Source organism: Pyrus communis, chromosome 4, assembly GCF_041283825.1.
Source record: "Pyrus communis isolate YQ-2024b chromosome 4, ASM4128382v1, whole genome shotgun sequence".
Taxonomy (NCBI): domain Eukaryota; kingdom Viridiplantae; phylum Streptophyta; class Magnoliopsida; order Rosales; family Rosaceae; genus Pyrus; species Pyrus communis.
The window spans coordinates 2,584,654-2,599,309 of record NC_142568.1 but is presented as its reverse complement, the minus strand read 5'-3'; the positions used below and the strand labels follow the sequence as shown (position 1 = coordinate 2,599,309).

Below are 14,656 nucleotides of genomic sequence, written 5' to 3'. Positions count from 1 at the left end.
GTTTGGTTTTCCATATTTGCTCTTTTATTCACCCTCACGTGACTCATTTTGACGAAAGTTCTAACGAAGAGCAAATATGGAAAACCAAAAGAAAAAAATTGTAGCAATCTTCGTTCAATTTTAGTTTAGAGACTATTATTTCAATTGAATTAAAGTTGAAGCCTTTGCTACAATTTCTTCATTGAGATTGAGTAGGTCAAGGTCAAACCAAATCCATACTCACAATCACATTCACACACCATCTCTCCCTCCCTTCCTCCCTCCTTCATGGTGACAAGGGGTTGACTGTTATCTTTACCTCTACTTAATACTGAAGATCAATGAACAAAATTTAACAAAATATATAAAAAGTAAAAACAAACGTGTGAATAGTACTGCCAAAAAATAATATCTCAACCTATACAGAAGCAAGAAATGAACTTTTTACTTGTCAGTTGACAGACAACGAGTGACGCTTCATGTAAAATACTAATGTACAATGGGTCATGGGGTTTCGATAAAGGTGACTGTTTACCTGAGCCTACAAACTCATATGGTAACACATTTTCTATTTTTGATTTTTTTTCAAGCTACAGAGACTCATTGTTTAGCATTGAAGGGTATTATAGGACCATGAATTTTTGACCACTGGGTCGAGCTGGTCAGAATGACCGTGATATTGCATAAGCTCCGGAATGAATCTCACGGTCTAAAACGAGTTAACGGCAACGGAATGTCAGAGCAAGTCATTTTGATATGTTCAAGATTGTGTCAATGAATGGGCATGGTAATTTTTATTGGCGACTAGAAAAGAGGTAGCATCGTCGATGCCAAACTATGTTATGTTTTACTTTAAGATGCTAGTAAATTTATCTAAATAGTTGGAATGATTGCTCTTGCAATTTTGGTGAGCCAAAAAAAAATTGAATAAAGACTACTTTTCACCCCCTAAATTTGAGTACAAAAAACTACATTGGGCATCTTGAGAAAAAATAAGGGCAACTAGCTGGAATAGACATGTTTTGTCATATTGTTACATTTTTTTTTATCACACTCTTTAAAAAGGGCAAATAGCATGAATGATCTATTTTTGACATTTGATTGAAGAAATGATTAGTATTTATTATGTCGTTATTATATCATTGTTGTGTGGTTGTTATGTCATTATTGGTGATGAGTCAAGTTCATATTATATGTTTTACCCTATTCTTAGTATATTTTGGTTAATATTTTGGAAGAATTTTTATACTTTGAATTGTATTTCTAATATAGGATTTTCAACTTCTTTTGGAGCAAAACATGGTCAAATGGACGAATTTTGGAGTAATTCCAGTTGAAGACGATCATCAATCACTTAGCTTGATCATGTCAAAATATTAGATTTTTCTACCAAGCGATGATTTTCTGGCAATAAAATAAAGGAGCAATGCGCAATGCTGGAATAGTGACGTTTTGGGCTTGAATGACGTTTTTGGAGCCCAAGATGTCCTCAGATGGGTTCGTGGTCTTCTAGAAATTTGTTCAAAACGTCCTGATCTTCAAAACAAGCTATTTTGGATCAGATTTAGAGGAGATTTGAGGCTAAAACGTGGCTGGACAAGTACTTAGCAGATTCTCCTAGTTTAATTAGGGCTTTATTTTATAAGATATTTTATTATTATTTAGTTTCCTAGTTGGAATAAGCGACCTATGATTTAGGGTTTGTGCGATGGCTTAGCAAATATATTGCTTGGCCGTTCTTAGTCTTTTCTACGCTTTCTTTTATACAACTTTGGAGACAGAGAGAATTGCTAGGGTTCTAGGTGATTTTTCACTTTAAGGTGTTTTCATTCCTTTTATTCTTAATAATATTTTCTATGATTTCAATTATGAATATGTGTAACTAATTCCTTTTGCTAGGGCGAAGCCTTGAGCCTTAGAATGAATATGTAATTTTTATTTAATTGCTTATGATTGATTGCATGCACACTTTGAATTATTAATCACCGTGATTAAAACTATCTAATTGTCTTAATGCCTAATCATCATTAGGATCTTTAGAAAAGTAATTTGATGCAATTTTGGTCGGAAGGTTCCCTAAAATTGACGATGGCTTCATGTGGTTAATAATTGTAATTTCACTTAAGATGAACACCGCATCTTAAGGGTTGCATGATTTTTCAAATGGTTTTCACAAAGCATAATGAGTCTCTCATGTTCAGATTTAATTCGAACATCTGGACGGGTTGCATGTTAGATATACGTTCTATGTTAGAGGTTCCAAGTAGAATATAAATTAGGAAAACCTAACCTTCAAAGTGGCATGTGTAGATCATAAGCAATTGGTAAAAGTTCATAGGATTGTTAGGTGATGGTGGAACCCTAGTGCTTTCTTAATTTGATTTCTCCAAAACTTTTCCTTTTCTTTCAACTTTAGTATTGCAGATTGTTTTATTTTTATTAATTAAATTCGTTTTTATTAAATTAGGTCATAAAAAGCAATTATCTCAAAATTCTATTTTACAATAATTAGTTGGAATTTGGTTTGTTTTGAATTATTTAATAATTCTTGTGGAGAACGACCTTGCGAGATTCGTTTATACTACAATAACCTTGTTATTCTTGCAAGTAATATAGGAGTGTTTAGCCCGTTTGCGTGTGTGGTAAAATCCCTATCAATTGGGTCATCAATGTCTGATCAATATGTCGTCATTACTAAAAACTGATCATTTTTGCACCAATGTAAAAAACTGATCATTCCTGCTAATTACCCATTAAGGGCTCATTTACATGTACTTTTAAAATAACTAAAATCATTTTTAGAGAAAATGTTTTTGGGTTCTAAAAGCATTTAAAGTGCTTTATGCAAGCAGCACTTCAAGTGTTTTTTCAAAATTCACTTGCATTTTTACTAAAAATTCGTTTCAAAAATATTTTCATAAAAAACGCTTCCAGCCATTTAAAAAACATTTCCAAACGTCCTAACCTTGCTATTTTTGAGAGGTTGGTAATAGTGAGAGTTTAAGGAATGAGCACATATATGAATGGAATCGAATGGAATTGAGTGGCATATTCATATTATGTGCTCCTATTTATTATGAAACCATGTTAATTTGTTTTCCTTTTGGGATTTATTTAGTTTAGATGTATATTGGTACTTTGATTTTGAATGCTGATTATAAACATCTTGTATTATTTTAATTTGACAATGTTTGATACTAAATTAATTATTTTGTAGTACAAACGATATTACTACGTTAATCCAAACTGTAGAAGATGACATCGTTTGAACACTAAACACAATGAATTGAAAAATATGACACATAATAGCAGATGTGAGGGAGTGACAAGTGCGAAATGCATGCATCACACAAACACATCCATAAACCATTGGACAGAAAGGGATCCGGTCCATAAATGGACAATGGGATAGCAAATGCAATGGGAACACATTAAAGAATTGATTGAAAGTTGTGATATGTTACCATTAAATACGTTAAAACTTTCTTAAAAGGTGGGATGAAAATCAAGCATTGATGATAGAGATTTGCGGTGAGTTCGTTGGAAGGTTTTGAAGAAAATTGATGACCAAACGATTGTGCGGTGATGACGACTGGACGAATCCCTTTGAATTCTACATTTTATATAAGATCAGAAAATTATATCCATGGTCTTTTAATTATAATTTAATTCGAATAATAGATCTTCAACTAAAAATTTATAATTATTGGTTCCTTAATTCATTAAAATGAGCAATTATGATCATTTTCGTCAATTTTATCATAACTTTTGATTAAATGAATGATGTTGGAATGACCATTGCTACAATCGGGTTAGAATTAATGGACCATTGCTCCAATTAGGATAAAGTCGAGCGACTTTTGCTACAAAGTTTTTGCATTTGGTTTTTCATATTTACTTCTTTGTTCAGCCTCACGTGTGTGGCACATGACTCATTTTGACGAAAGTTTTCACGAATTTGACTAAAAAGAATATAATTGCACGTTTTAATGAATTAAGAGATAAATTATCACAAATTTTTAATTTCGAGATCCGAGTTAAAATTGAGGGATATTTTGCTGCAAGGTCAAGGTCAAACCAAACCCATACTCACATTCACACACCCCCACCCTCCATACCTCATGGTGACAAGGGCTTGACATCACCAATCATCAGTGGTCCAAGGAGGCTGAGTGGGTCCCACTCTATGTTTCCCCCACACCTCCTCAATTTCCTAATATACGCCAGGCCCAGTCAGTCACTCGCGGCCGGATTTGGATCCTCTCCTAAAGAGGGAATCTTTTTCACGAAGCAGTGTGGGCTATTATATTTTTATCCAATGGTTATAATTAATATAATTATAAAGAGATCCCATGCTTATAGTTGTTGAATAAAAATTTAACGGTCCACACTGTTTGATAAAGAGGGTCCTCTCCTTGGGCTCAGGAGAGGATCCAAATCCCCACGGCCAACCCAAAACTAGAACCCCATTCTTATTCACAGAAAAGTTAAAAAAACGTCTTAGAAACTCAATTTCCTAATGTATGCCCTCTTATATAGCTACATACTGTTACTAATTTACGTGTTAAAATAAAATACATTTTTATATCTTATATAATTCCATACTGTTATTAATTCAACTATTAAAGTAAAATTGATTGCATAGTTAATATTCTTATTTACTTAAAAACTTAGGAAATTATTTATGACAACATCTTTTGATGACAAAGAAAAATCATCACGATAACAAAAAAAACGTAACACATAAAATATCTCACATAAAATGTGCACGTAACACAATCAACATAATCAACACGGTCGACAACATTCAACTCAATTTCATCGTCTAGATACAAATTCTTAAAATGTGCACGTAACACAATCAACATAACCAACACGGTCGACAACATTCAACTAAATTTCATCGTCTAGATACAAATTCTTACCCGTCGTGCTGGTGTTCCGTAATAAAATTCTCCATTTTTTAATGTTTGACTTTTCACATTTCTAAATCGGCTGGTTTGCCCGGCCTCCCACGGTCCCACCATCCTCAATGCCGGTGTATATTAAATCAATCATATCACGGAAGTTATAAAGACACGCATCCAGCTCTCGGCTTCTCCGTATAAAAAGCAACGCTCATGAAAGCTATTTCCTCAGCACCACACACCACCTCATTATTCGGCAGAGCCACCAACCGCTTCAAAATCCCATTCCCTTCCTTCATCCGAAACACCATGTCTGATTCCGATCACCAATCCCTTCCTCCTTTTTCCTCCCCAAGAATGGTCGTCAAGAAGGTCCTCGCCAAGACCCAGCACGAAGGCGATGGTGCTGTTGTCAGGAGAGCCATTGGAAGGTAACCATCTCAAATTCTACCCGTTTTTCAATTTTTTTGCATCCTTTTTTGCTTTTGAATCTTTTATTTTTACACTTTTTTTGGGATTTCATTACATGGGTTCTTGTGTTCTTGAGTTTTTGAAAACTGGGTTCTTATTTGTTCGCGGATTTTTATATTTCAGCTGCGAGTTGAGGAACCTGGATCCTTTTCTGATGCTGGATCACTTTTCAGGTACTGTTTTTTCATTTTTTTTTTAATTCCTTTTTTTTATGGATGCTATGAATTCTGTGCTGACATTGTTGTTTGCTTTGTGATGTTGAAGTGTCCCCACCTGCTGGATTTCCTGACCACGCACACAGAGGTTTCGAGACTGTCACATACATGTTACAGGTCCAACCTTCTTTCCTTTTATTTATTTTTTTATTTATTTATATGTTTTTGGATTCTGGATTTCAGATTGCAGTAAGAAATTGAAGTTACAAGATTCGGTTTGTTTGGATTTCAGGGAGCAATCACTCACCAAGACTTTGCAGGGCACAGGGGTACAATCCGAACTGGGGATGTGCAGGTATCTATCGATTTGTTAATAATATTAGAGTCGTCAAATTTGTTCACATATATATTCACCGAATTATGTGTCAATATCGTTGTTGTTGTTACCCGGTCAAAATAAATGGTCAAACATCGAGGCGTTATTTGGTGAATAAATTTGACGACGTTAGCAGAAATGTTTGTGATTGGACATGTATTAAGCATTTTGTTGGATGTGTGATTTTTTGGGGGCAGTGGATGACGGCAGGCAGGGGAATAGTTCATTCAGAAATGCCTGAAGGAGAAGGACCCAACACTGGTTTGCAGCTTTGGATCAATTTAGCCCGGAAGGACAAAATGTACGTATTTTTTCTCATTCCACTGCATAATTTGGGATAGGGTTATTTACACACCTCTTTTATCTCCCACAGATTCTTGATAATTTATGTTTATTGATCTTCTTCCATTTATTCGATCACAATTGGAAATTATAATATGTGTGTGAGAAGTAAAAATAAGTGTGTATAGCACCGCCTCATAATTTATTTTTGTGCATCAATCAGTTGTCAATATTTAGTATTTATATCTATGCACTCTGTTGTGAGTTGAGTCATCACCGATCTTTACCCTATAAAAACTAACAATTTAACATGATAATTTGTCAAAAAAATAAAATAATTTTCAATACTTACATTTTAGTCCCTTTTTGCTTACCCGTAATTGTTTATATAATCATCCAACTACTAACAGTTTTTTTGACCGGACCATTTCAAAAAACAAAAACATAAATAGCAGCCATGGCCGCCCGAAGAGGTTGCCATGCATGATCGTTCTCTTAGAAAGTAGCGCATGTCCGGCGTAAATGCCAACGACAACATTGCGCAAGCATTTCGAGGACAAGTTCATCTCATAAAAAATAGTTTGAAACTGAAATCATAGATATTTAGAGTAATATACATGAATAACTTAAGTTTACAAAATTTGATTTGGAACAATAAATAATTTTAAGCTCGTTTGAAAGTGTTTTTAAAATGATTGAAAGCGTTTTTTAAATAATTGAAGGGGCTTTTAGTGAAATTAAATGTTTTGTAGAAGAAACACTAGATATTTGTTTATTGCAGAAAATACTTAAAATAATTTTCAAGTTTCACTTAAATTTGTTCTAATAACTGGTTTCAAAAATATTTTTCATCAAAAGAGATTTTAATTAATTTAAAAAACACTTTTATTATAAATTAAAAGCACAAAAAGTTGATTGACTCAATGTGAATGTGGTAATTTTATTTATTTATCTATTTGGATTTTTTGTAGTCTGACAAATTATTCATAGAATATTAGTGTCGAAAGTTCCTAAAATTGTTTTGTAAATTATTTCACAGAGGCATGAGTTGACCATTACTTAATAAAGTTATCGTGCCGAATATGTGTGGCTGACTCACCAAAGCCTTTTTTAATTAACTTTTTACAAAAAACAGTTGACCCTATAATGCTTAGATACGGAAGAAGATTATCTTTGAATCTATTTTGTGAGGATCATTAGAATTTTTACATTTTAATCATTTATCGTACATTATACGATCAGTTTTCATCAGATGTTATTTGTGTTTAATTTTAAATAAAAAAAATCAAATAATTTCTAACCGTATAATACATAATGAATAACTAAAATGTGAGTATCTTTAGAATTCCATAATTTGGATCTGGATAGAATTCAAATCCCTCAAATACATACATGTGGTCTCGTTGGAATCCCACCAACAATTTAAAAAAAAAAAAAACTAAATATTTAGCAAAGGAATTAGGATTTTTTTATTTCATGCCATGGGGAATTGGTACGAGAATTTAATTTTTTACACATTTCTATTTTTTTACTGTTATTTTTGTTTTAATCTTTTACACATTCTTGTTTATATTATATTATTATTTTTATAGATTCGTGATATATCTATATGCATGTCATTCTAACAAAAGTTAGCCGAATCTATACCACCTATTAATAGAATACTCTTTGTCAACAAAAAATAAACAAAAATATTATCATACCCTGTCATGCATTTTTTTTTTGAGGTAACCGTTCATGCATAATTAAAATAAAACATTAGACAAGAAAAATCATGGACATTAAAGTAATTTCAACAAAAATAAGTTTAGTTTTTTTTTGTTTCCTTCTTCTCTCATTCAAATGTCATCAAAACATATCTCCAATTTAAAAAATTACAAATTAAAATAAACCACATTCTCTCTCTCTCTCTCTCTCTCTCTCTCTAACATTTCTTCCCACTTCTCTCTCTTCCATATTATAGTTTTTTTTTCTTTTAAATTTTTTATATTTACACATACATAATATATGAGCTCCATCTAGTAATTATAATTATTCTGATTTACAGCGAGCAATTACAAAATTATTTTTCAAAAACTTTATAGTTCTCTATATTCACTATGAAAATATTCTTACTTGCAGGATTGAGCCAAGATATCAAGAACTCCTAAGCAAGGACATAACTAGGGCAGAGAAAGACGGGGTCGATGTCCGAGTTGTCGCCGGAGAAGCATGGGGAGTCAGCTCCCCAGTTTACACCAGAACACCAGCAATGTTTCTAGATTTCGTCTTAAAACCAAGAGCTCAACTTCATCATTGCATACCGGAAGCCTGGACTTCATTTGTGTACGTAATCGAAGGAGAAGGGGTGTTTGGATCAACTCATTCGTCAGCTCATCACGTCTTGGTTTTGGGTCCGGGAGACGGTCTAAGCGTGTGCAACAAGTCATCGGAGCCGTTGCGGTTTCTGTTGGCAGCAGGGCAACCCTTAAATGAACCAGTGGTTTCGCATGGCCCTTTTGTGATGAACACACAGGAGGAAATCTACCAAACTATTCAAGACTATCACTATGGCATGAATGGGTTTGAAATGGCCAAGAATTGGAGATCTAAATGAGTGGGAAATGACTCATTTTCACACTCAGTCTTTCTCCTCCTGTACTTCTTTTCTTATTTTCGTCAATTAGATTGGATAAATCGACGAAGAAAAGTAAAGGAGTTGTCTTCATCATCAGTCAATTATCTCCATATGTATTCCATCCATATTAGCAAATCTAGTAGGAAGTGAAAATAAAACAAAAGATTTTACAGAATTTGGGCAAAAGCTTCTAGAAGAATCTTGAGTTTATATTGGTTTACCCACTTCATGTATGATGGGTCAACTTGTCTTTTCATTACTTTTCTTTCAGTAAGATGTTTCTTTTTCTTTTCCTCTTTTGTAATGAGATTTTGTGGTAATTATGTTTTGAATTTGATTATATTATGTTCGGTAGTTCTATTCACACACTTTTTTTATTTCTTACATATCTTCTGTTAATTTTGTCGTTTGATCTTCTTCAATTCATATTCCAGCTGACGACTGTAACTGAAAAAAATATGTATAAAGTAAAATGAAGTACATGAATAACACTGCCTTGTATTTTTTCTATTGGGGTTTGATGGTGGTGGGAAATAGTTGTGTGGTAGGGTTGGCTTTTACCTTGTGAGTTGGGTTCTCAACCATATCTCTAACACCCCAAATTGATCCTCCACCAACTATGTGATTGCCAGACCAACCACTTCTCACCCACAATTGAGTTGAATATTTTGTAGCAAAGGTTGATTTTGTTCTAGAACTAATATCTTTGGGGTGATGCCACCATTGGGATATCAACTTAGTGGCATAGTTGGGAATTGAGGTTAGGCAAGCACCCAACTCCCATCCCATTACTCTATCTAAGGTGTGAATCTGCGGCCATTGATTCTTCAAATAAATAGAAAATTCTTCTTTTGCACAATTTGGTCTACCATTAGTGTTCGTAAACAGTAACAAACATTGTTCGCATCCTTACAGATAAGGAGTTTCACCTGATTTTTGAACTGGTCGTATCAAAATCAAAGAGTTCTAATGCCAACAACAGTTGTCTTCCAACTCAACTTGTACCTCTAGTCGATGAAGTCAATCACATATATTGAATTGACTTAGAACTTGTTTGAAAGTGTTTTTAAAATAAATGAAAGCGATTTTGGTAAAAATATAATCAATTATTAATAAAAATCAAGTGGGTCTTGGAAAAGTACTTTTAGTATTTTCTACAAGAAGCACATATCTAATGCTTATTCCAAAAAACACTTGGAACCCAAAATCAATTTCATCAAAAGCATTTTCAAACGAGCTCATGATAAAAGAAAAAAATATATAATTTATACGCACACATCAAACTTCAATTAATTAGTAAGGAGGAAATGCTCCTTGCATCTAAGGAACCATTTGCAATGAAGTCAACATCACATGATCAGAATGGTTGCTTACAGACAAGTGCCTGGGTCTACTTAAAAAGCACATACAACTGGCAAACAGGGACATTCAAATAATGTAGCTGCCAACCAAACCAGGTCACCATACATCACCACCTCACACAATTGGCTGGCCACTCGTGTGCAGTAACATGGCTTCTACGTAGAAGTGAAGTTTGAGTTTTATAGGACCATCTCCCATCGAAAAGGTTAAATATAATCTCATTTAGATTTATAGTTATGAAAAAAATTATTTTTAAATAATCAGTGTCAGATCATACTCATATATCATCTTCAACCGAAAGGGCTAAACATAGTCCTCTCATTAGTTTATTGATTTTAAGTTTATATTTCAAATTTATTGGTTAATTGAATTAAACTATCGTTGAATGTTTTAAAATCCAACCATTGAATTTGAATCACATAAAAGTCATCGAGTTGCTGAACATAATATGCTTACTAGAACAAATAACATCACACAAAAGAAATGGGGTGCCTGTCTTCATTTTATAGAAGTTACATGGTTCCCATCCAGTGTACAAATTCAACTTGTTTACATGAATTACAAAGATAAGAATTTACTTGTATAATATCGACTTGTTCGGAAACCTTTGAGTAGGTACCGAATACTAAACAAACCAATTAACGAACCAAATTCAATAACCAACCTTGGAAATGCCCTCGAGCGCTCGTCCTACACGTTTTTGTGATCTTTTGGGAGATATAAACCATATCACCCGGAACAGCAAGAAAAATAACCCTGGGTTTTCTTTGATCCGTCTGCTCCATTATTAACGAGGCTGACCCTGTTCACAGATAACTCTGCTTTGTACGTATCCGAGTTCAAGACCTTCCGGCTGACATTGTTATATATTTCTTGAATCACAAGCTCAAAAGCCTTTATAACATTTGTTGAGTCCAGGGCAGATGTCTCCATGAAGAATAACCCCTCTGCTTCAGCAAGGCTTCTACCATCCTCAACACTCACAGCCCTAATATCCTCTAAATCACATTTGTTCCCCACTAGCATCATTGCCAGAGTTGTATCGGAATGAGCTGCACCAATGATTAATCAAGCTCAAAAATAAGAACTTAGTAGTAAAGCAAGAAATGGAGGTTACGACGACCAAAAGTAATCATAGATAAGCGAAGAGTTCTTGAGTCTTAAATTCAAACAATATAACAAGGATACATTCTATACATACATTCAGTAAGACAAATGAAATAATAATATACAGAATCCGATGCAATCCCAAGCTAGCTTTAGTCATGAAAAGGGACATGAAAGAGAGAGCTAACAAGAAAACTCAATTTAGAAGATCATTCGTAGCTAATATGATATAGAGAGATACAAATAAATATATTACACAAAGGCAGGTATTTTCATGAAAAGAATAGACCACTTTCAATATATATAGCTGATGATTGCAAACTCATTAAGCAAGACTCTTCCATAACTTTGTTTTTCAACTTCTCGAGCTTCTTGGAATTTAGTTCTTGGAAGAAAATTCAATCCAAGATAGTCCCCTAAAGGATATGGATTTGTCCATGCTTCAGAGACATGCCAATGCGTTCTCCTTCTATGATAGAAAATCTTGATTGTCAAGTTTTTAAGCGCTTTTGCTCCTATGTGGTTTGTTTGGTTGGTCCATTTATGATATAATTGGATTTTTAGGCATTTAGTATTCTCTAGACGTTGTTGTCTAAATTTTTTAAGAGACATTCCTTTTAGTGTAATGAATCGTGATTCGGGGAGTATTTTGAGCTGAATGCAATTCTGATTAGGCAAAGTTTTTAGGACACAATGTGCAATGTTATCAACTTTGTAGTCTCAAGGTTAATATACAGAGGAGAAAAAAGAAAAAGGCCTACTGACAACTTGTGACGAATGCTAACTTAAACAAACTTGGTGATCATGGCAAGAAGGAACTTTTATAAATGCAACAAAATAAATAGCATGATCATTACCATCATGAAGATGTAACACCAAGAAAAAACCCATAAGAGGAGTTGCTAACACAAGAAACCATCAATAGACTCTATCAATATTCATAAGGAAAAATGATAGGAAAAAAAATAATAATAAAGGATTGGGATTGTGTAAGCTAAACATCTAATGTATTCACTATTTAGAAGTAATTAAAAAAATTTCATTGTGTTGTATTTTTTCTTACAAGAACAAAATAATTACAACCACAGTTGACATCCAATCACAAGCACAATAAAATAGTAGTGACTAACTATTGACATTGTATTTCACTATTAGAAAAGGTAAAAATTTTGGTAAATAAACACTAATCATACATTTTGAATTTTTCAGAGAAAAATTAAGCTACGGATATGGACCTCCTAAAGAATGAATTTTTGGAGAATAGTGTGGAGATCACAAGTGTTGCTAGCCTAATTTCAAACATATAACAAGATAAACTAACAAGGCATAAACTTCATGCGGTACTAAATACCAAGAACACTCGGTTAACTAGATGGTCGGCTAGGAAAGCATGTCCCCCACATAAACAATCCAATGAGGAGTTGTAAGGACCCCCTTACACTGATTGATTGCTCTCTCGCAAATAGATTTGGATGGCCAAAGCTCTTAGATTCAGCAAACAAACAAACATGTATCACTTGGGCCCTCATATCTCAGACACTATAAACAATCAATCATTATCTGTCAAACACCTCCTCAGTAGATTATAGCGGCGATTCATGCATCTTAGATCATAACTTCAACCAAAACCTCTTGAATATATATAATCTTTTAGCTGTTCAGAAACTTAAAGATTCCTATATTACCCCCTTCTTAGTTACTAATACTCTGTATAGAAGCTAACACGCCATACTACATACATTTGACCACAAAGTGTTACACGCAAAACAACCAAACCATCAAGTTATCTGAATCCTCTCAACTACCCAATAGACGCACCTCAGGCCTAGATTTGCAATGAGTATCCTTGCCGGATCCTCTTTGTGAGGATCCCAAGGATCCTCCAATCACATCCATCCGTTCATCGTATATCGTGCAGTCAGTTTTTATCGGATATCGTTTATACTCAATTTTAAATAAAAAAATTACAATGATTTTTTACCGCACGATGTACGATGAACATATGTAATTTGAGGATCCTGGGATCCTCACAAAAAGGATCCGTCGAGGATCCTCATTCCTCGATTTGACACAATAGACTTACGTCATTGGCTACCGGAACGTATTCAAAAGTTTACATATATTAGTCAATAACTCAATATAAGCAGAATTTTCTTTCAATTTTATAACAATTTACACATCCACCCTAAAAAAACAAAAGATTTTGAAAAAAATAATTAGCTTTCTTCTGAATGAAGTTTTCAAACAGAGAATTCTTAATCATAAGTACATAAGATCTAAATCCATATCCATCACATCCAATCAAAACTCACATTCACCTAAAACAAACGCAACCCACAAATCCAACAACCACAATTATCACAATTACTTTAGCAATTTCGCTTCAAGATGAAAACACCATAACCAAAAGCAAAAGCAGAAAAGAAGAAAACTTTGTCTGAATAGACGGTGTAAGTAGCTTACTCTTGAGCTCATCGAGCCAGCGGCCAACACTCTCGAAAGTGGTCTTGCGGGTGATATCATAAACAATGAGAGCTCCGACGGCGCCGCGGTAGTAAGCAGAGGTGACGGCCCTGAAGCGTTCCTGTCCGGCAGTGTCCCAAATCTGAGCTTTGACCTCTTTGCCGTCGATTTCCATGCTCTGGGTCTGAAACTCCACGCCTATGGTTGCCTTGGAGTGGGCATTGAACTCGTTCCGCGCATAGCGGGACAGCAAGTTCGATTTCCCCACCGCCGAGTCGCCGATTATAACGATCTTGAAGAGATACTCCTCCCCTGACCCCTCCTCGTCTGAAGACGACATCTCGCTCGCCCCTGCTCCCCGGTTCTTGCTTGCTTCTTCTTTCTGTTAATCCAGCACAGAAATTTGAGCACGCAGTTCGAGAACGGAAGGAGTGGGAGGGAGGAAGCGAGTTTTGACAGAAAAATGGCCGTCTGTCAAGATTTTGGAGGAGAGAGAGAGGGGGAGGAGAGAGAGAGGGAGAGAGCGAGAGCGAGGAGTGATGGTGTTGTAATTGCGCTGGCAGGAGGCAGACGGACATACTGCGCAAGTAGTGCCTTCGTCATAGATTTTTGGGCATCTTTTTTTTCTTGTTTTATTTTTTATTTATTATATTTCTAATTTATTCTTTTATTGCGGTTTTACGAATAGATTTGGCACCTTCAATTAAATATTTAAAGAAAATAAATTCTGTTTAAGAAATGGGTATTTTTTGTACTACATTTTTATATTATTTTAGACGATGTTTGATATAGACAGTCATGTCATTTGAATTACATTTATTATTTAATAAACGAATAATTAAGAAAAAATTAATTAATTAAATAATAATTATGGTATACGAAAAATCTTTATCTTTTTTTTTTTGAATTTTACAAATTTTTCAAATGACTGCTTATA

The 14,656-nt window shown here is 34.3% G+C and overlaps 2 protein-coding genes across 2 annotated transcripts; one reads left to right on the top strand and one right to left on the bottom strand.

Annotated features, from left to right (window-relative positions):
* The first annotated feature begins 5,051 nt into the window (after window positions 1-5,051).
* On the top strand, window positions 5,052-9,127 carry LOC137721816 (pirin-like protein). Its single transcript, XM_068460826.2, has 6 exons — window positions 5,052-5,317; window positions 5,481-5,530; window positions 5,622-5,689; window positions 5,805-5,867; window positions 6,086-6,189; window positions 8,292-9,127. Exons 1-6 carry the CDS (start codon window positions 5,100-5,102, stop codon window positions 8,764-8,766), a joined length of 978 nt encoding a protein of 325 aa, XP_068316927.2. The 5' UTR covers window positions 5,052-5,099; the 3' UTR covers window positions 8,767-9,127.
* A 1,456-nt stretch (window positions 9,128-10,583) lies between these two features.
* Window positions 10,584-14,405, bottom strand: RABA5E (Rab GTPase-like A5A protein). Its single transcript, XM_068462571.2, has 2 exons — window positions 13,720-14,405; window positions 10,584-11,201 (listed from the first exon to the last, which is right to left on the bottom strand). Exons 1-2 carry the CDS (start codon window positions 14,057-14,059, stop codon window positions 10,879-10,881), a joined length of 663 nt encoding a protein of 220 aa, XP_068318672.1. The 5' UTR covers window positions 14,060-14,405; the 3' UTR covers window positions 10,584-10,878.
* Window positions 14,406-14,656: the final 251 nt, after the last annotated feature.